General features: G+C 32.2%; 1 protein-coding gene and 1 pseudogene across 1 annotated transcript; both read right to left on the bottom strand.

Annotated features, from left to right (window-relative positions):
* Positions 1-7469: 7469 nt before the first annotated feature.
* On the bottom strand, positions 7470-8241 carry LOC126584308 (F-box protein SKIP22-like). Its single transcript, XM_050248733.1, has 2 exons — positions 8161-8241; positions 7470-8063 (listed from the first exon to the last, which is right to left on the bottom strand). Exons 1-2 carry the CDS (start codon positions 8239-8241, stop codon positions 7470-7472), a joined length of 675 nt encoding a protein of 224 aa, XP_050104690.1.
* A 12258-nt stretch (positions 8242-20499) lies between these two features.
* On the bottom strand, positions 20500-21323 carry LOC126584307 (putative F-box protein At1g23770; annotated as a pseudogene).
* Positions 21324-22398: the final 1075 nt, after the last annotated feature.

Genomic DNA, 22398 nt, shown 5'->3' with positions numbered 1-22398 from the left:
ATATATATTCTTTAATTTTCTAAGTGGTGTTTCCTAGCTATGTTTTCTTTCAATTTTCTTTCGTATGAATGGGAACAAGCTTTGGAATGACTTGAGAGAGAAATAAATTGTTTTTTGTTTTATTTGTTATATGATATTGAAACTGTGAAATAACATAATTTAGAACATGAATGAATCACAACTTTGAAATATTGAGGTGTGTGTAGAAAATTCTTTCCAATTTTATTTTAATATATAATTCACATACCAACCCATATAGTTATTCCAGTTCAATAATTCACATATAGAGGTTGATCATGTGTTTAATGTTAGCACTACGAGCAAGAAAATAAATACAATTATGCATATAATTGGTATCTAACTTGTGGATGCGAATTTCGATCAAGATTGAATTGACGAAACTTCACTTTACAAAACAAGAAACACTGTTAGCCTAATTAACGAACCTCGAGAAAAAGGGGATAGTGTCTACCAAAGGGCTTCTGATGTCTAAGAGAATAATTTGAGAGAAACTAGAACATAGAGTTTTCAGAGTAATAAGTGGTGATTACCGATTTTCCTGTTAGACTTGCCTATTTATAGGAGATATCACTCACAGATAGCTGGGAAGGGAGGTTGCAGGCAGACCAGTCTATGTGTGAGAAGTCCCTAGGAGGCCTCTAGCAAGTTACAATATACCCCGGACCTAATAACACAAATTACGAGGCCATGATGTGCTAGTCAACACTAAATTGACTATATGACCCCATATTGAGATGATGTCACAAGCTAACTTAATGACAAAGTCATCGTAAGATATTTTTGATGTGCAAGAATTTGAATAAAAATGTTCATTTATAATAAACCAAAGCTGCTGCAAAGTTCAGTTATCAACCTCCCGACTTGGGGACACAAATTTTGAGATTAAATCCCGTTATTATTACATCACATCAGAGCAGCTAGAAGTTTCACACAAAAGTAAACGCATAAAAGTGCAGTCCTGTGCATAATCCAAAAGTGCTTTCATGCAATTATTACAGTAGAGATAAAACTGCAATAAATGAACCATCACCCTAAAGCCAAAGGATGAAAGCCTCACTGCCAAACCCCACTCGTCACCACTAGTGTTCTCTTTATTCTTGTTATGTCCTGAAGGGGTCAACAAAACAAAATGTGAATTGACCAGTATTATCACGTCAAAATCATTCAAACATAATAACCCCTGTCTTGAAAACATATATAGTGAAAACTACACACATTGTAATACTACAATAATAGTAGTTAAGATCAACTCAATCTTGCTCGTCATATCAAAGAAAGTGAATGAATCACAAATAAAGTAATGCATAGCAAGCAGGTGAAGCGGCGTCTACCTGATTAATATCTAGTGTCTACTAGCAAATTCTAGCCTCTACTAGAATAGAATGTACCTACAATTAATTCTACGATTGTAACTAGCTATACGATATGTATGATAACCACGTGGTGAAAATAAATCACCAATGATCTTAAGATATCATATAATATAAGTTAAATATAAGTCTCGTCAAAGACTATCGTAAATAATATGCATCCGCATATAAAGGGAACTTTAACGAAAAGCACCAGGTACTGTTCACTTTAACGAAAAACCACATTTTTACACTAAAAAGTCAATTCTAGTACTATTCACTTTACCCTTTATTTTGTCCTTATCATTAAAACTCAAAGTTTTCAAGCCATTTTCATTAATTTTCTTACATATAAAAGCATATACATGGGATTCAGGATACCCATATTTGGGATCGATCTTTCGCTTCCATCGGAAGCTAGACATGCTTTTATTTTTTATTGTATCGGACTTGGTTGTACTCGGGTTCGTCCCTTTAATTAAGTGTTTTTTTTTTCCAATAAAAAAAATTTATGCCCTCACCAAAATTACACACACTGATTTCCAATTGTTACACTTTCATTGTCTTTTTGCCAAAAGTATGCATGCATGTCAACTCAAGCAGACTGTAAAACTCTCAACACAAGCATTTAACATCAAGCTAAGACAATGAATTACTCACTGTAAACAAGATAATTTGCTATGTGAACTTCACCATCTTTAATTGCAGTATTTCCTCCTTTTAATTATGTCTTCAGCTCTGCTTCCGTCTCCCGCAGCAGGAGCCGGCAGCGCCGCAATACCTACAAAACAGATAAATCAAATAATTAAATAGTCTCAAGTAACCGATTATAATTACGCGAAAATTAAAACAAATGATGGATTAATTCAAACTAAAATTCACATGTAAAGAGTAAGCAACAGAAAGCCCCTGCAAATTACGTTTATGGTGGTGGTTTTGGTTACCTAGAGGTGGTTCGCCAATTTCGTCTGCATTCGTTCATCAACATAGGTCCTTTTATCATTGTTTATTTATTTATATTTAGGGTTTCTAGATGTATGGGACTTCGGATGTCTTATCTGACCTCCATTGTTTTCTAGCTTTTTGTTACTTTGTGGCTGGTCCATTTTGTAAGTCTGGACTTACAGTTATCTTCTTTCCATCAACGAAAGTTTCATCATTGACCAAAAAAAGGGACAAAAACTCATGGTAAAAAGGGTTTGGAAATCACTATGTAAAGGCACTACGACACCAAATCCATCACTAGAATAACAAAAACCTACTCCTACAAAGTATGGAAAAATCTCCTAAAACGAAACAAAGACCTTAACAATTAAGAACACAAACTAGGTAAGAATCCTTGATGACTTGGGAAAGTAGCCATCTGATTAGGCATTGTTTTAAACTACCAATGAGAGTTAAACAAGTAACATCCAATCTGTACAGTGAAGAACTCTTCAAAAATGAAAACCATATTATCCAAGCGCCAACAGTTACCAGTAATAATTTTGACCAAAAAAAATGCAGACCATCTTATATGCGCATCACACACTAACACTAAACAAAACCTTTTTTTTTTTTTTTCTTTTTGTGGATCCAAGCGATAGATGGTCAATAAATACCCATTTAGTTAAATGGAGGTCCATTTAAGTGTAGATATGTGTTAATTGCAGTGATGAGTGGTGGTATTTGTACTTGTGATGGATGGTGATGATGGTAATATATGGAGTATCCATGGGCACCATTGACCATCCCTTGGTAGCAATCTATGTGAAGTGCAAAGCCATTAAATTATAGGAAAACTAATGAAAAGAGCTTGAAAACTTTGAGTTTTAATGATAATGACAAAATAAAGGGTAAAGTGAATAGTACCAGGATTGACTTTTTAGTGTAAAAATGTGGTTTTTCGTTAAAGTGAACAGTACCGGGTGCTTTTCGTTAAAGTTCCCTTAAATTATATCCAAAAGTTATAAGGCAACTCATATACTTGTTGGAATTTATATATTATAATATTAATATTTATAATATTTAATTCAATATTTGAATGAAAAATACTTTAACCATTTGTATCAAACCGTATTTGTCATTAAGTGGGTGCCATCTTATACAAAGTGGCGCCACATTGAGTATGGACCTTTTAAATGGTGCCATCTAAAAGATGTATGTATGCATCTCTTCGTCAATCAATGCCTTCGGTTTTATTTAACCTCATGAAACCATGGCATTAAGTGATAGAAAATTAGAGTTAATTTTTACTCTTGAGAAATAAGGTTTCCCCACTTTGTTTCTCTCATGCTTCGTGTGTCAAATTCCGAGTCGTGTCTTGAGAGTACAGAATATATGAAGTTCGCCAGAGTCCGAAGATTGAAGTGCTTTGACTTCGGATTATAGATTGTTGAATCCTGGGAGATGGACACCTACCGAACTACAAGCACAAGAGTAGGGGCGAAATTCTATCTTTAAGACATTGCATTTATGTAAGCCTCAATTTCCAAGTTTGTTAGTATTTCTAACTTTCTCCATAGTTGTTTATATTAATCTCATATATAATTGATGTTGTGAATTTCTTTATGATTATTATCATTGGAATTCTTTTATATTTTTCATATTTTCAAATATTGCTCCAACAATCTAAAGATAGAAATTATTATGCAATATTAGAAGTATGTATGAATGTGAGTGTTAGAAGATTTTAAGATCAACAACTTTGAACGTAACCCTAACCCTAAGTCGGAGAAACTATGGTTTTCTACTGAAAAAGGTATGTCTCGGTGGGGCTGCAGTTTATTTGCTTATTGATGTATACTCGGTATACATAATAGTATTGTTAAACATGATACAAATCTAAATATATTCATGTATACGTAAGAGCAGTGTTTGCATGTTGCTTCAATAAAATAGTTTGCATGTTGCTTTAATAAAATAGTTTTACTTTGTGCATACACTTATTTTCTGGGAAAGAAAAGGACATGAACTGATATAGACGGCAACATAGAAGGAAAGCAGTGAAGAAAAAAAAAATTCTTGGAAACAGAATTCCAAGCCAAACGGTTAATATGCACTTAGTTTCTTATGCATGTTTGTCCTCTCTCTCTCTGAAACAATGATATATTTGAATAATCGATTGCAATCTTTCCATGTTAATATATGAAAAGGTGGGACACCTATTACGAAAGTCTTTATTTGGGAAGTTGTGTTCCTTGGAAGGCATGCAACACGGCTTGTGAAATCAGCCGCATAAGTGCGGTTGGGAAACCTGCATCGATTTCTGGAAGTTTTTGGTTTTCCAGAAAAGTTTGTTCATCGTAATTGCAAACCAAAAGATATTTCTAAGAAAAATGAAGGACATACGTGGAAATGTCAAAGTGCAAGTAACTCTTTACGAAGGGTTGTCACCGTTGGCCGATTAATTGTGTTTCTTGGATAATAACTTTTCACATCAAAGTTATGACATAAATTTGATGCGCGAGTTCTTGGGAACGATCTCTAAATTTCAGAACGGTACATTACCAATATGTATGTTTGCTAAAACCAGACATGGCTACCGTCTGAATGCACTTCTCCATTTGCGATGGCAGCATATCGAAATTTTGGCCGAAGGAAAAACTGGGATTGATCATTGGCCATATGTGAAATCAAAGGCCAAAGATATGATTGGAAGGCCAAACCATGTCTATAAATCAGATTGATCTATACCTTGTTTACGAACCACATGTACATGGTTTTTATTACATTTGGGCAAAAGATTTGGTGAAAGAAATTAACCAACCAAGTCACTTGGGATAATTAGATTTCAAGAGGATGATGGAGGAGAATTTAGTCTCCTGAATGTGACTTGTTCAACTATTAATAGTTAAATGTGACAACAAAAATGTGGGGGTCTTTTGTAAATTTGCAGAAAGACATTATGTTGCTTATTTAGTAAGCAATGGCAACCAATGAGTGTGTTTTATCGATGGTTACTCTTGGCAAGAAAGCTTTTGTGATAACAAAAGAAGATACTGTATTCAAGTTAAATCTTTGAACTCATTTTAGATGAGTTATTACCATGTTGAAAAGAGGATGACTGGATTAAAAATGTGGGGGTCTTTTTGAAAGAAATGACAAGACACTAAAAATGTGGGAGCATTTTGCAAAATGCATTAGACCCAATATGGCTTTATAATAAGCAAGTGTGGGCTTGGATATTTTCATGTTAGTCATGTATGAAACCAAAGCCAATTCCCTTGAGAAGAATTAGACATTGGAAGTTTTGGAATACCTTGCAATGATAAGAGTTTTGCTTTCTCTTGTTACTAGTCATAGCGAGGAAGAGTCAAATGAAATTTAGGATTAACATTCTTTGGCGGGGATTCTAGTCCCATGATAATTTAAAAGCTCAGATGAAAAAGTGTGAAAGCCTTTAAAAGCTTTTCCTGTAATAGCTTAGTGAAGCGTGAATGCCTAAAAAGATAGATAAAATTATCTTAGTTGTTCATTACTTCTTAAAGTGGAAAATGTGATCGATTTAAAGATAGCATTACAAGAAACTACAATTATGAAAGAATTGTAGGGGTTGGTTAAAAGTAATTTGCTAATTGAACGACATTTAAGATATCATCTCTTGTAATGAGTAATTGTTTAAGGTATGACAAGGTTAGAGATCTTCTTACAAATATCTTAAATGTGGGGGAGTTTACCCAAGTGCTTAGTGTTAGCAAATTACTTAATGAAGTCCTAATATAATTTTGAGGACTTGACAATGTCAAACAACTACTCTTGTATGAAATATAATTTCATAAGATGAGTTGTGCATTCCATTAATGACAGTCAACCTAGTGGTGGATCCAATTATTAAAGGTTAGACTATAAAGTAAGTTGATCATCAAGGGGAATGAGGTTAAAGCCAACTTAACTAATGAATCAGCCGGGCGAAAACCTAACTTAGTTGATTGGAGATCTCATGGTCTAAGTTTAATAGGCAAACTAGTTGGGCATGATTCAAAAAAGTTAACACACTATATACCTCATTCCTATGATGGAAGAAGTGTGTTGTCTGCAGAAGTTTTAGGGTGTATATACTTAATGACAGTGATATCTTATAAATAAAAGGAATAGACCAGACTATTCTTAATCAGTGGTCACCTATGTGAGAGTAGAAGTGGGTCGCTTCTATGAGTATGAGATGGCTAAATTATCTAAAGCTCTCATGAATCCGGGATTTGTTCAGGACCAAAATGAACATAACCATATGAACCGGAATATATTAGAATTAGTGATGTATGTTGCTTATTGTCTCGGTTTGCTACTATGGTGAACAGTTCAAGATTTTATATTCACTGCTTCACCAAGTAAATCCGATAAGTATTCACTAGGGTAGGTTCAAGTCCAAAAGACACCTCTCCCGATGCATCTCTTGTCCGCCTGTACTCTCAAATTCTTCCTAATTTTTCATTCATGTGAGGGATTGTTGGAATTTATATATTATAATATTAATATTTATAATATTTAATTCAATATTTGAATGAAAAATACTTTAACCATTTGTATCAAACCGTATTTGTCATTAAGTGGGTGCCATCTTATACAAAGTGGCGCCACATTGAGTATGGACCTTTTAAATGGTGCCATCTAAAAGATGTATGTATGCATCTTTTCGTCAATCAATGCCTTCGGTTTTATTTAACCTCATGAAACCATGGCATTAAGTGATAGAAAATTAGAGTTAATTTTTACTCTTGAGAAATAGGGTTTCCCCACTTTGTTTCTCTCATGCTTCGTGTGTCAAATTCCGAATCGTGTCTTGAGAGTACGGAATATATGAAGTTCGCCAGAGTCCGAAGATTGAAGTGCTTTGACTTCGGATTATAGATTGTTGAATCTTGGGAGATTGACGCCTACCGAACTACAAGCATAAGAGTAGGGGCGAAATTCTATCGTTAGGACATTGCATTTATGCAAGCCTCAATCTCCAAGTTTGTTAGTATTTCTAACTTTCTCCCTAGTTGTTTATATTAATCTCATATATAATTGATGTTGTGAATTTCTTTATGATTATTATCATTGGAATTCTTTTATATTTTTCATATTTTCTAATATTGCTCCAACAATACCCACCTCTTGGAAGATCTTAGTTGATTGTTAGGCCTGTTTTCTAATTTTCACGCTAGTAGCAAATCTGCACTTCCAGCTAATCATTGTTCCTTCTCCTCCCTTACAGTCCCCAAACTCCTCAGCATACTTCTTCTTCCACAACTCATCGTTACTAGCAAGATTTCGCAGCTCCTTACAAACACGACCCACTTTGGCAATGTCAACACCACGCAGTGACTCTAGAATCTTCATTCTGAGCTCCGGTGGAAGGCACATGAGGCTCGATGGGGCGCTCAAACCCACCTTCGTGCAAAGATCAATCAGCAATGGCATTGCGATCCCATCTTTCACAATCCTCCAAAACTCCAAAACTTCCTTTTCTAAAACTAACTCATCTCTCTCATTCATATTTCTATTTTCCCAAACAGATTCAATCACCGGAGCAAATCTTTTGTTGTCCATACGTAGCCGATAACACGTAGAACCACCACTGGCGAATGACCCATAAACATTCATGAATTGACGCCATTTACGAAACTCCAATACAACTGCTTCAACCCTATTACCGTTATTGCCCTGATGTTGCAGAATTTGAGGCACCGTGTACGAAACCTGATTGGCCCGCATACCCTGAACTAAATCCTACCGAACGAAACCGGAGTCTAAGAGCACAGCGTGTACAGAAATCTCCAAGAGCTTGTGATTGCTACGGTCTTCTCCCAAACTCCTCCCTTAGTACCCTCTTTAAGAAAAACGGCACTGAGTACTTCTCCCAAGTTCTCCCACCACTACCAGCAGCAGGCTCATTATTATTTTCCATGCTTTCTGCACCCGAAACCACTAGGGTATGCCTTGGGGATCCGAACCACTGGTGGTGGTTGCCACGATTTGATTGGGGAACTGTGCGGATAAACGTGTAATTGGATGTGAAGGTGAAGCTAGGGTTTGGGAAGATGAACCAAATTCTTATTCGTTATTTGGAACCAAGCCTCTGTTTATAGGATAAGATCATAAACCGCGTCGGCTAAACCCTTGCAGAAGTAGAATTCTATATAAGGATTGAAACGCTAACCGACTTTTTTGTTGTTGTTGGCATAAACCCTTCCTCCAACCCTAGGGCCTTATTAATCCCTAGGTGGGCCGTGCCTATTGCGAAGTGAATGGCTTTCTCAATCAAGTCTTGGCTCAATTCACACTAGCATATGGCACACACTTTCAATGTGAAATTTTTTATTTTTATTTTTTTTTAACAAATAATAGTATCGATACTAAGGGATAGAGTGATGGGCTTAGTCTCCCAATAGGTTAGTAATAATGTGGTTTAAATTCGCATTTGATAAAAATTGAACCTAAGATCTCTCACTCACAATGAAGAGGAAAGAGAATGGAAAAGAGAGAGAGAATGTGGGAGTGGGGAGACAGGGGAGAGGGCTTCAATATTTTTTTTTATTTTAAAATTAGAGATATGTTAGAATCACATGTATGTGAGGTTTTGAAAAAAGCAACAAAATTTAGTTGTGTGAAATTATATGTCTGCCCATATTTCCTATTCATAGTTAGTTTTAATTAGAGGATTAAAATAGTAGTTTCATAAAGTTTTGGTTGACAATGAGGGTTCTATTAATAATGTAGCTTAGATATCGTCATTCCATCTTCACGTAAGAACCAAAATAATTCATGATGGACAAAATTAGAAACCACTTTTATTCATTTTCATTGTCAGAGACCAAAGTAAGTGATTATATCAATCTCAATGATCATTTTGGCTAAAATCAAAGGGTTGGTTTGACAAAAATACCTTAAAAATGTGACCATGTGGTCCTCAAGTGATAATTTAACAATTATGTTGACACGTTTTTCACAAAATGACCAAAATAATTTACGGTGAACAAACTTAAGAATGACTTCTATAGATTTTCAATCTCAAAAACCAAATTGATGAGTTATGTAAATTTCACAGATCATTGACTATAATATTCTACCTAGTTCATGTCAAATTTGAATAAAAAATTCGAACTACATGTGTGATGGCCCTTCATTGGCATCAAATCGTGCGAGCCGGCAAAGCGAGCAATATCTTGTTGGGGGTGGGTTGTGACAAGATGTTAATTCGCAACATATGATGACGAACATTGATGCAAAAATTAAGAGACCATTGAAAATGTTATGTACTAGATGCATGATAATGCAGTGGTGGCGGAGTCAATATTTCGTGTTTGGAAGGGTATTTGCAAACTTGGTCTCAAATATTAGGATGATAATTCAAAATTAATCTACGCAATCCAAGATTGTTGGAGAGTTTCCAAGTTAACTTCCATAGAATCCACACAAGTTTGTTTTGAACTACTCTTATTGTTTTGAAATCTTTTGAGATTAAAACTCTAGTATTTTAGGCTGTAATTTTATTTTGAAATATCTTTACATGACTGGAAATTGAAAAACATAGATCGATTAATTTTAAATTATAAGAAATACGAACATATAAACTGAATTTCACAAACTAAAACAATTTAGACATTCAATTAAAAGAAATTGCTAAAACGAATCGAAATTTAGAAATAGAAATTGCAAGAGAAATTGAGAGTAAAATGCATATTTTGGGTTGTATGCCAATTAACTAAACTTAAATGTCTTTCGATTGCACCGTGAAAAGAGACCAAAGAAAAAGGCTTTTTTTTTTTTTAATTAGGAAGGCTAAACGGTGGGTGGGTTTAATCTCATATAAAAGAAATGTTAAGGAAGTAGAGGTTAAACTGTGAGGCGGGAGAGAGTTTATGAAAAGTCTCATATTGAGGGAGAGCATCTACAAACTAGATTTCAAATATCCAAATTAGCAATAATGGTAAAAAAAAAAAAAAAAAAAACAGTAATGTTTTCCAATCGAGAAGCCAAATATGATGTGGCATGACATGGAATGACATATCTTCCATCTGTTGCCAAATTTGACAATACCTTCAAATTTTTTTAGTTAATTATAATACTTTTTATTAATTTTTTATTGGTTTAAAATATGGGAGTTTTAACAAAAGGGCCTAGCACTATTCATTCTTAACCAAAAGGACATTTTGTGTATGAAAAGTCCATAATAGGCCAATCTCTTTTCTTTATTTACTCTTATGCCATTATGTCATTATTGTAGCAGGGTCCACAATGATATTGACATTTCTGTCTAGAAATACATTAATTTACATGATGATATTCAACTTATGTTAATTTATTGCCAGCTCTTCATGCTTCCATCATGTTGTCGATGTTATACAGCTCTTCTTCTGTCAAATTATTCTAGTACTGTTCATCGCCTTCAATTAGTTCTGCATCTTTCTCTCTCTATCTTTTTTTACTTTGTAGTACATTTCTGTTGTTTCTTCTTTGAAATTTTGAGGCTTCCAGTATGGCTGATGACGGGCTTTTGACTTGCTGTAAATATACATTTCTTCCTCTTTTGCTACTAATATCATTTCATACCTAAAATCTTCAAACTCATCTAAGGTAAACATTTGCATCCCTCTAAATTTTAAAATATCTTTGTATGAAGGAGTCCACCTATGCGGGAAGATAGATGATAGTCTAAAGGACTCTTCATTAATCATGGCTATATGCCTAACTTTCTCCTTATGCATATGTGAATACCAATCTGGAGGACTACTAATAAAACTTATGCAAATCTCCTTCCACTTTTCTAGATAATCTTCTGCTACTTTTATAAGTTTTTCAGGAAATAATTTTAGTTGGGAAATGTGGTTAATAAAGATTTTCTCAAGATAGCCAAACTCTAATAGTAAGACCGGGGCAACTTCTACTATATTATGCTTTTTTTTATGCTCATAACTAAAATGCCATGGTCTAAAATATTTCACATGAATCCGGGCTACAGCTATGCTAACATTTGGTTTACAAATACAACTCTCTGTACTATCACAAAGACATGGTGGATAAATCTTTGTAATAATATCCATCCTCGGTTTTGGATCAACGATGAACTAATACAAAACACATTGTAATTGTAATTGTAACTCTTTCATGGACTGTGATGCTCTGCTCAGGATCTCATTTTGCATATCTGGTGGCATTATCCTTAATTTTTCTTTTGAAATTTCTTCTAATAAAATATCATCTAATATTAAGTCTAAAGATATGTTCCTAAGATAACTTTCATATCTTTCTTGTTTTCCTTTGTCATTCAAATGCTGATGCTGCTAGTTATTTTGATGGTGCTCCATTTCAATGTCTTCTAAGATCTCAATCTTAATTTCTTCTATGGACTCATTAGCCTCTTGTTCTATGAGTTCAATAACCTATTTTTCTTTATTTTTATGCTGATCAATTTCCAAACCTATTTTCAATTCTCTTTTAAGGATGTCACTTGTCTTCCGCTGTATTATAAGAGATTATAGTTCTTGGTTCATTTTGGTAAACTTACTAAGTAATGACTCATGGTCCCTAGAGATGAATTGAAGGTTGTGCTCAAGAGAATGAATATGTTGCTGGCTTTGATGGAAATTAAAATTAAAACTATCAAACTCTTGCTCTAAGGCTCTAATTAATTTTTCATGACCTAGCCTCATGTTTGGCTATTTGATTTGAATATTCCAAAAATGATCTAGGAGAACCTGCTGCCTATCAGAAAGTCCTGGTACTCTTGGCCTATATCTCAAAGTTGGATTTCTGATTCCTTCAACAATATTGCCATTAAAGTTGAAAGTTGGTACTGGTGGTGATGCTGGTCTGCTTATACTATTTTGGAATCCATTGAATGGTGGAGGTCCATGGTACATCATTATGCTATTAAAAGATGCTCTTCTGCCTTGTGGTCTTGTGCTATTTGAGAATGATGGTCCACGATATTCCATTCCTGTTCAACAAATTAATCTTGACAAGATATCGGCTAATGTATTGTCTTACCTTTTATATGTTCAAAAATTGGTTTAAAACTATTTCCTGTAATTGAATCAACAAAATTAACCCATCTTCGGGCTGCCTGTTTATTAGCATATATCTTGCTATAATAAGAAATTATATTTTGACAATTTGTTCTAATCGTAAATACTTCATTATGTAAAAATAAAGAAAATGCTTCAAGTGAGTTAATTATTCCTAAAATTTCTAAATCTGTTGATAGTAATTTTGACTGTACATCACTAAATTTTCCTGATGAATATCTACAAATTTGTTTGTCAGACTTTAATGGCTTAAGTTTAGTAATTTCTTCTTTTATATTTTGAACTAATTTAATATCTTCACTATTAAAATATTTTTGTCCTGTTTTGCTAGTTTTACTATGTAATACAGCTATTTTTCTTCCTAATTTGGGATAAAATTTATTGCATAAATCTACAATCCTAAAAATGCTTGTAGCTGTTTTTTATCTTCTAATTTGTCTGGAAATTCTAAAACCTTTTTAGATATGATTTTATAATTGTATTGTACCTGACTTGATATACATTCCTAAAAATTCTATATCTTGCTTTTCTAATGCTATTTTATTTTTGCTAATCACAATTTCATTATTGATAAATTCTTGTAAAACTATCTCTAAGTGCTTTCTATGTTCATTTCTATTTTTACTATGTACTAAAATATCATCTATATAAACACTACAAAAATTATCATATTTCTTGAAAATTTGATCCATCTTTCTTTGAAAAATCGAATGAGCATTTTTAAGTCCAAATGACATAACAAGCCACTCAAAATGTCCTTCTAGACAAGTAAAAGTTGTCCACTCAATTGATTCTTCTGCTAATCGTATTTGCCAAAATCCTGATTTACAATCAAATTTGCTAAAATATTTACTCTCTTGAATTTTATTTATAAGCTCATCCTTAATTGGTAACTTATAACTATCTTCATATATATGTATTATTATTTAATCTCTTGTAATTATAAACTATTCTAGCCTTACCCCTCTTTAATTCTAAATGTTTTCTCACAATAAATGTTGTTGATCTATGTCTAGACTAAGAAGGTCTAATTACTTTTAAATTTAACAACTCTTTAATTTGTTGCTCAAACTCTTGTTTATCTAATAAACTACAAGGCACATCGACTGTCTTAATGGTTAAATCTGGATTAATTATATCTAATTTTGCTAGTATTTTATTTTTACTCCAATGTAATTGTGGGTCTTCTCTTATAATTCTAGTTTGTTCTGCTAATTGTAATAATTCTTCTAAACTCCTTGGTTTACTTAACTGTAATATTTCGATACGGTTTCCTTCTTCTAAAATCGGATATTCATGTTCAAATGTTTCTTCATCCAATTCTTATATGTTATTATGCTCATCATTTTCTTTTGAGTTTTCCAAATAATAACGATCTTGACTACTAGATTCTTCTATACTTATACTTTTGTATACTTCTACAGTATTACTTTGATCAATTATTATAATGCCTCTTTTGAAAAAAGTTATGTTAAGGTTCATAAATAAAAAAAAACCTTTCAAAAGTTTCAAAAAATTCAAACCTAAAATGAATGGGTATGATCCTACTGGTTAATAAATGTTAATGGTAAATTAAATTGTTGTTTTTCTACTTTAATAGACTCATTATTAATGCAGTGTGTTAAGTAAACTGGTCTCTCATCAAATTGTGTTATTCTTACTAGTTTTGCTAATGTTTGTCTGTATTTTTCTGATACTAATTCTTCTCTTATGACACTCTTTGTACTCCCTGTATCTATAATAACTATTGTTTATATCTTATGTTCTTTTGCTAATTCGATTTCACAATTTATAGTAATTAAAGAACTATTTTTTGACTTCTCCATACTATAAACATTATTCCTAATATTTCAGTACTTTTTTGTGATTTTGCTGAATTAACTTCTAATAACCTATGACTATAACACTTTTCACATAATATTGAATATGTATTATAGTATTTATTTGCAACTAATTTACTACACTTATGATATTTTTCTGGCAAACCTAGATTAATGTATTTATATTCTTCTTCATGTTGCTCTTCTATGAATACACACATATACTCTTCTAAATCACTATTTGTGCTACTTGAATCTTTAGAATCTAAATCTATCATGTTAATACTCTTTATGCTATAAATACTCTCATTATCACTTAAAATTGTATATTGACTGAATATCCTCATCTTCTTCTAACTTAAACAGCTCCATCAAATGTACTTTTTCTCTCGGCTATTTACCTAATTTTGGATATTTAGGTCTAATATGTCCAGTCTCTCCACATGAATAACATTTACAACTACTCTTATCTTTTGGTGCTTTATATTTTCTAATCCAAGGTGTACCACTTCTTTTTCTAAATTGTTTTGGAATATATTTTCTCTTCTTATATCTTAAAGGTCTTATGCTGAAATTCTTGTGTTGTTTGTATGGTTTATATGACTTATATTTCTTTTTGTATATTTTCTTATGCTTATTTTTCTTATGACAACCATATTGTTGTGGTAAGTCTATATATTTTACAACTTATGTAAAATTGCTTCCTAATTTGTCTCTTAACTTTTATTTGACTACACTCTTGTCTAAGTATATCATATACATGTTGAATTCTAGGTCCTATTGCAATATCATTTTTCTTTGGATGCTTTTGCCATTCATTGCAAATTTTTTCTCCTATTGGTCCTTTTATTTTTGTCATATAAGTTTCTAATACATTAATATCACCAATTCTACATGTTCTTCCTAAATATGTAAAGAAATATGCAATATACTCAGTTATATATTGTAAATCACAAATCTGTAATTGTTCTAAATTTCTAATTGCTTTTATTTGTTCTTGTTCGCTTTTGCCATCTAATCTACTGTGATCTAAAAATTCTTGTTTAATTAAAGTAATAAAACCATCAATATTAAAAGTGTTTTAGCTGCTTGATGTTGTTCTGGATTTTGGACTTTCCATGACTGAAAATAATAAAAAATTAAACCATCTAAAGTATGCTCAAAGTAATCTAACATATTTTGTGACTTACTAAAATCTAACATTAATGTTGCATGTACGCAACATTTTTCCTATCTTTCAATCGTTCTTTTCCAATCTTGTGGATCTACATATTATCTAAATTTAATATATTACTAGCTATATTAATTTTGTTCTAACCCTCTCAAATATGGAATCCTATTTTTTCTAGGTGGTTTTATCATACTTTCTTTTATGTAATATACTTTTGCTTTTTCTTTATTTTGTTCATTTGTTGGTCTCAAAAATTGTTGATCAGTTCTACTTGTGTGTCCTGGATTTTCTACTCCTGATGTACTACTTTCTTCTGCTGGATTACATTATTCTTTCAATTCTAATAAATTATTATAGTCTTTTGATCTTAAAATATGTTCTACTCCTATTTCTAAAATTAATTTTTTTCATCATTTCATTTGAAATTCTATGTAGTTCTAAATCATGTCCTATATTTTTCTAAGTATTCTTCTTCATCTAAATGAACAATATTTTCTATAAGTTTATCTACAATATGAATAAAAAATTTCTCAACTAGATTAATATCTAAAGTATCAAAAGCCATATGTATACTCTCATTTTCAATCTCACTTTCAACCTCTTCTATTTTTTCTAGCTGTAATTACTAAACCTAATTGTTGCTTGACTTGTACTAGTTTCATATATTTGTACTTTATCTGGTTGTCTATTTCTTGCTACTTGTAAATTAGGTAATGTCCATTGTGTTCCTTTTAAAAAGCTATTATCTACGGGTTTTACTTCTATCATATTTACATGTTTACTACCAAATGTTTGAACTAAATTTTGAAATTCTAAATTAAACTTATAATTATATTTATCAGACACTTTTCCAATATACATTAAGCTAATACACAAATTTTTATACTCTCCTTTCATATTGTAATTTTTTGTTCTTATGCTCACTTTAATATATTTACTAAATTCATTAATTGTCATAATATAATTTGGAATACATCCTATGACTGCTAAGTTTGAACTTAAATCTATTTCAGTTGTTGCTATTGCTACTTGTTGGTGATTATCTCATCTATCATCATATATGTATACTAATGCTTTTGTGTCTACTTATGCTTTGGTTAATCATGCTATTCCAAATAATATTGTTCTTATATGAATCTGACTGAAATGTGATTTTCTCAAATGCATAACTGCTTCCTTACTAATTAAATTAAGTACTTGTTTATCAATACAACTAGCTTCATGTTGACTGATACTACTTACAATTCTGCTTTTATTTTCAAATAAACCTAATTGATACAAATTATATTTATTTTTTTGTGTTCTCTCAAAACCTCTTCTAATAAATTCTTGTGCTTCTTCTTTATTAGGATAAATATCTTCAACTCAAAGTACTTCTTTTCCCTTTTTCCTAAAGAGTTCCATTTTCTATTATCAAAAGGATTTAGCTTAGGTCTTAAAGTTAAATTTTCTAATTTATCTAGCAAAGATGGTGGAAGTAATGAAGATGAGTTATGTAAAACTTGGTTTATTTCTGCTATTTGTTCTTTAACTTGATCTAAGTTTTCAGCCAAACTTAAAACTAATTGAATAATTAAATTATTTTGCCTAATGGGAATATTACTACTAGATACTTGTGTTGAAAAATCTGTTAAACCTACTAGTTCTTTATCTAACTTACTAATTTCTTTCAAAGTTTGGATATATTTTCTACTAATTCTAGAATCGGTCATTAAACTAATAATTTATCTATTTTATTATGCAACTTATCTATTTGTTCACTCAACTCTTTTTGCACTAATTGAATTTTTTGAACTTCTAATTTTAACTGCTCAACTATTTCTAGTGATCTAAATTCTACTTGCTTCAGCTTATTATCTATGAGGTCAACAAGCTTTTTTATCTCTCTTTTGCTAGGAAACTTTTGAATATTTTTATTATTATCTTCTAATTGGTTTAACAAATGATTATGCTTATTATTTTCTAATTTTATATTTTCTACTTGACTAATAATAAGATCTACAATACTATTGGTTTGTGGATTTTCTTCACTAAGCAAAATATGATTATGCTTTCTCAATGGAAAATAACAAACCAAACTATTTTGGTCTAAGGTTATTTTTCTTTTTTGAGGTTCACTAATTTATAAATTAAGATAATCTATCATAAACTACAGTCTACCTTTCTATAGAGTTATAGCTAATTGGTTTCTTAGAAACTCTCTTTCTTCTCTTAGGGTCTTCAAAACTTGATATGTTGCTCTTTTTGCTTCTAAAATTTTATGCTGCACTTCTGAGTTATTATATTTACGAATAAATGAAGGAAGTTCAAGATAACTAAGATAAAACTTCTGCTTCTTCAAAGTACTGCTAATTCTTTTGGATATATATGCTAATCTTCTCTTTATGTTATTTATAATTGGATGTCTGGGACAATAACTACATGGTGGTTATGCCTGACAAGGTTTACAAGGACAATAATATATGTTGTTCATACAAAATAAACAAGTGTGATATCAGTTGTGTTAATGACTTCCGTCTTCAAGGTACTTTACTATTATAATTATACTATTAAAATGTTAAACTTGGCTCTGATACCAGATTCGTGAAGAAGGCCCGATTAAATAGTCGGATGACCATTATAACAACTACACATGAAACTCGACATGTTTCAACATGACGGCCACTCTCAGTACAAGTATAAGGCCTTAATAGTTGAACTCAGAGGTACCCTGGTTAATGTCCAGTTATTTGTATGGCAAGCATTCAACTATAACAGAGTGCTCGAACAAAGTATGATCGTCAGTTTAGCAGGTTAATAATATAACTACAATAGTGTTTCCCTGTTTTGGACTAGAAGTCTAATTAAACAAATGCACTAAAGAAAGAAAAGAAAGCTTACTTAAGACTTGGAGATTGCTTAAATATGTACACTTGAACTTTCATTGATATATGAAATGTTTACAAAGAAAGTGTTTACAAGGAAGTGTTTACAATGATGCTATGAAGACTACAGGTGCTTGAGAGTATGAAGATGGTGTGAGTATACGGTGAGAGTAGGGTGTTCAGGTGTTGGGATGTTGAGAGGTATTGAAAGGTTGTGAGGTGTGTCTTTACAATGAATGGAACTCCTCTTATATAGACTGAGTGAAAGTGCTCTAAAATAAAAATCTTTACAGATGTATGGTATGGACATCTCTTTAGAACTTGTCATCTTCTACTATTGCTGAAATTATCATCACTGTTTCTGAAACATGGTCTGACTTATTTGTCCTTTTTCTGTTTTGCATGTGAACTTGCTTGTCTTGATAAATACATGTGAGCTTACTATATAGCTATCTCCTAGAGCCCAATTTTTGTTTTTGCATTTGATATCTCTGAGATCACCTTTTCCTTGTCTTCTTTTCCATGCCCATTTGGGGTATTATTAAAAAAATTTGTCCTTATGATTAAAATGAAAGTTTTTGGGGGGTTTTGGTTAGTTTTCCATTAAAATATTGCCTTTTGTTTCTTTAATTGCCAATGCAATATTTAAATATTTTAATACCTTTTTATTCATTTTCTTTCTTTTCCAATGTAAATATGAATTTTTATTTTATGTTTAAAATTTGGCATATCAGATGGAAAGCAAAACTTTAAAAGATGTCAAAATGCCATATAACCCTTCAAATTTAAATTTTAAGTTTAAATTTTGATATAGATAAAATGTTAATCTTTATGTGGGATGTGATGGAAATATGATATGTTTGTAGTTAAAATGGAGCCAATTGGGGTATGACAGATATAATTTGACTTTTCTTTGGGATGTGCCAGTGAACGATTTTTTCCCTCTTATTATCATCTCATTTCCTCCTATTCTCTCACACTTTCATTTTTGTCTTTTTTCTTTATGCTATCCACACACCTCTTGTTGATTTTTATTTCTTGATATTTTTTAATTAATCTGATTTGACGGCAAAAAATTATAATGATGTGTGAGAAGTAAAAAGAGATATGTGAATATCACATCCCTATTGGAGAAAGTTTTCATTGTGATCGGAATACAAGTGGTACACCACGTGTTTTTATATAAGTGGTGGGAAATTTATATTTTAAGTCATTAAATTTTTAACACACATATTCTATCATTTGTATAGTGTCATATAGTGTATTACCCTGTGTTGCAATCACACAGAAAAATATCTACTGCTGCTTAGGTAACTTTTTTTTTTGTTGGAAATTTGAGTAGTTTGAGTAGAAATTTCTTTGTCCCACATTGGCCATTCCCAAAAGATTTTATCACTTTATAAGGCTTTGTTTTTTATAGAAAGTGATTGGAGTAATAGGCTTGGAGACTAAAATTGGGCTCACCCTTGGGGTTGGGCTTTTTGGGGTACTAATTAATTGATAATTAATATATATTCTAATAATTAAATTAATTAATTATTTTTGAAATTAATTAATTATTTTTAATTTCGAATTTAAATTAATTAATTATTTTTACCAACAGACTCATCTTTTCAGATGAAGTCTGAAGTGTGAGAACGCAGAAACAAAAACACCCTTCTCAGCAGATGTCTCCCAACAGATGCATCCCTTCCTCATACCTGTTGCGAACAGGTATAATCACATTATATATACATCCAGCTGCATGACATTTAGAACATAGAAAAAATCATAAATCTTCTCCTGCAATCGTAAACATCCTTTCTGAGAGAACCACATTAATATTCGCCAGAAGTCAATTTTCCGGTGCTGGAATTTCTGACTTAGATCGTTGAATCCTGGTGAAGCAGACGTCCGTAGAACTACAAGCACTGAGTATGAGCGAAATTTCTGTTTCAAGGACATTGCGGTACGCAAGCCTCGATCTTTTATTACTTTGCTTAATTAATATTTCATCTTGTTGAGTCTCTGGAATATATTTATTCGTATTTATTATTAACATATTTATTTTATTACGAATTGTTGACATATATCCAACATTTTTTTCCTATTTCAATTAGTGTGTGACATGGTACAGCCCATGGCATGTGTCACAATAATCTATTGGACAATCTACGACTGTAATCGGTGTTTGCTTTAGCAGAGTTCATAGAACTAAGCAAAATTTTGATGAGAATTTATTCATTTTATTCAAAATTTTCATATAATTTCTCACAATTTATTTGTAAAAAACTTCACCATGCATTATTGAAAACTGATATTGCTTTAGGTTTGATCAAGAAGAAACTCAGCAGTAAACTCATCAAAAACCTTCTGCTTCCACAGTTCTTCATCGTTAGCAAGATCCCTCAATTCCTTACACACACAACCCACCATGGCAATATCCACACCGGGCAACAACCTCAAAATCTTCATTTGAAGCTCCTACGGAAGCTACATGAAGCTCGGCGGAGCTGGCACACAAGCGTTCGCACAAAGATCGATCGCCAACGGCAGCACAATCTCATCCTTCACAGATTTCCACAGTTCCAAAACTTCTCCTTTAGCGACAAGTCCTTTTGTGTCGTTCAACATTCGGATCATGGGCCCAAACCTCTCGGGGTTCAAAATTACCCAGTAAGAACCCGACCCGCTTCCAATTACAGACCCGAAAACGTAGACACAGTTACGCACCTTCTGAAATCTTATTAGGATGCCATCTATTCCAATTAAAGACCCGAAAACGTAGGCACAGTTACTCCGATTTTTCAGAATTTCGGGCATAGTGTAGGTAAACGACAACGTGAAAGGTGTCGTTGGCCACTTGTCTAAGAGATGAAAGCGATTGACTTGGGCACCCGAAAATGAATCGAATTGGATGAAACCGAACTCTAGAAACACTGCATGCACTGCAATCACCAATAACTTGTGAAAGCTACTGTCTTCTAACAGCACCTCCCTCAATACCTTCCTCAAGAAAAAGAGTATTGAGTAGTCCTTCTTATTCCCCCCACAAGCCCACCAGATCCACCATGGATATCCATAATTTTTCTTTGGGTGATAAAAAAAAAAAAAAAAAGGACAAGAAAGAAATGGAACAATTAGAAAAAATATTGAGTGATTTTATTTAATCTTCAAACCATATATATAGTCTCAAGAGTTCATGTGCGGGCTGGTCGAATTTATGACATTCGTGACAACTGTGAACAATTGGTTGGTGTGTGATAATGATATATGACGACTGAGAAAGATTGATAGGTGTGTCGGACGCGGTAGGATCCACTTGACATGAGACAAATGTAAACAATTTGTTGGTGTGATGTGGTATTACTTAACATGTTATGCAATTTGACGACTGTAAGTTGCTGATTGGTTCGTCGCTTTGTAGAAATAGAATGAAATCCACCATGTTCACACATTAATAAAATACATACGTGTATAATATTTCCGCTTTTGTAATGGTGTGTTTACCAATCCGGGTTGGGATGAAATGAAAGGGAATCACTCCCCATTTAAAAGGATTCCAGTGTTTACTCATCATTTTGAGAATAAAAAACAAGGTGGGATCCAGTAAAAAATAGGAATTCAATTCCATAATTTGGAGGAATTAGAGTACTGAGATGGAGGTGTAATCCCACTATGGGTGAAAGCCTCAATCCAGAGTCATTATTTTAATGGATTTATAAATCCATTGATTTTTATGGAGTTTAACTGATTTGTAGAGATTCTATGTAAAATTTTGATTCAATTCCTTCGAAATCTCATAGGGAGATGTGAGATTTGTGGATACTTAAAATAAACTACAAAATCTCTCCAATTCCCTCTAATTCCTCAACTTTTCCAAATTCTTTAAATTCTAATTCTAATTCTAATTGAATACACTTGTAATGTTATAAACTTCTTTAAAATTCTAATTGAATACACTTGGATTTCTAAAGATTTTAATAAACTATCTTAAAATCCCGATTGAATACATATTGAATTTCAAAGAATACTTAAAATCTTAATTAAATACTCCTAGATTCATTAAAAGAATTAAAATCCCTCAAAATCTCAATTGAATACATCCCCTAAAACTTGAAGATGTAAAATATAAGGGCTTATTTGGTATCCTACTTAAGTTCAACTTTTTAAACTGAAAAACAATTTTTGAGTTTTAGGCGT

The sequence above is a fragment of the Malus sylvestris genome, chromosome 10 (assembly GCF_916048215.2).
Source record: "Malus sylvestris chromosome 10, drMalSylv7.2, whole genome shotgun sequence".
NCBI classification, from domain to species: domain Eukaryota; kingdom Viridiplantae; phylum Streptophyta; class Magnoliopsida; order Rosales; family Rosaceae; genus Malus; species Malus sylvestris.
This window is presented reverse-complemented; position numbering and strand designations above follow the sequence as displayed.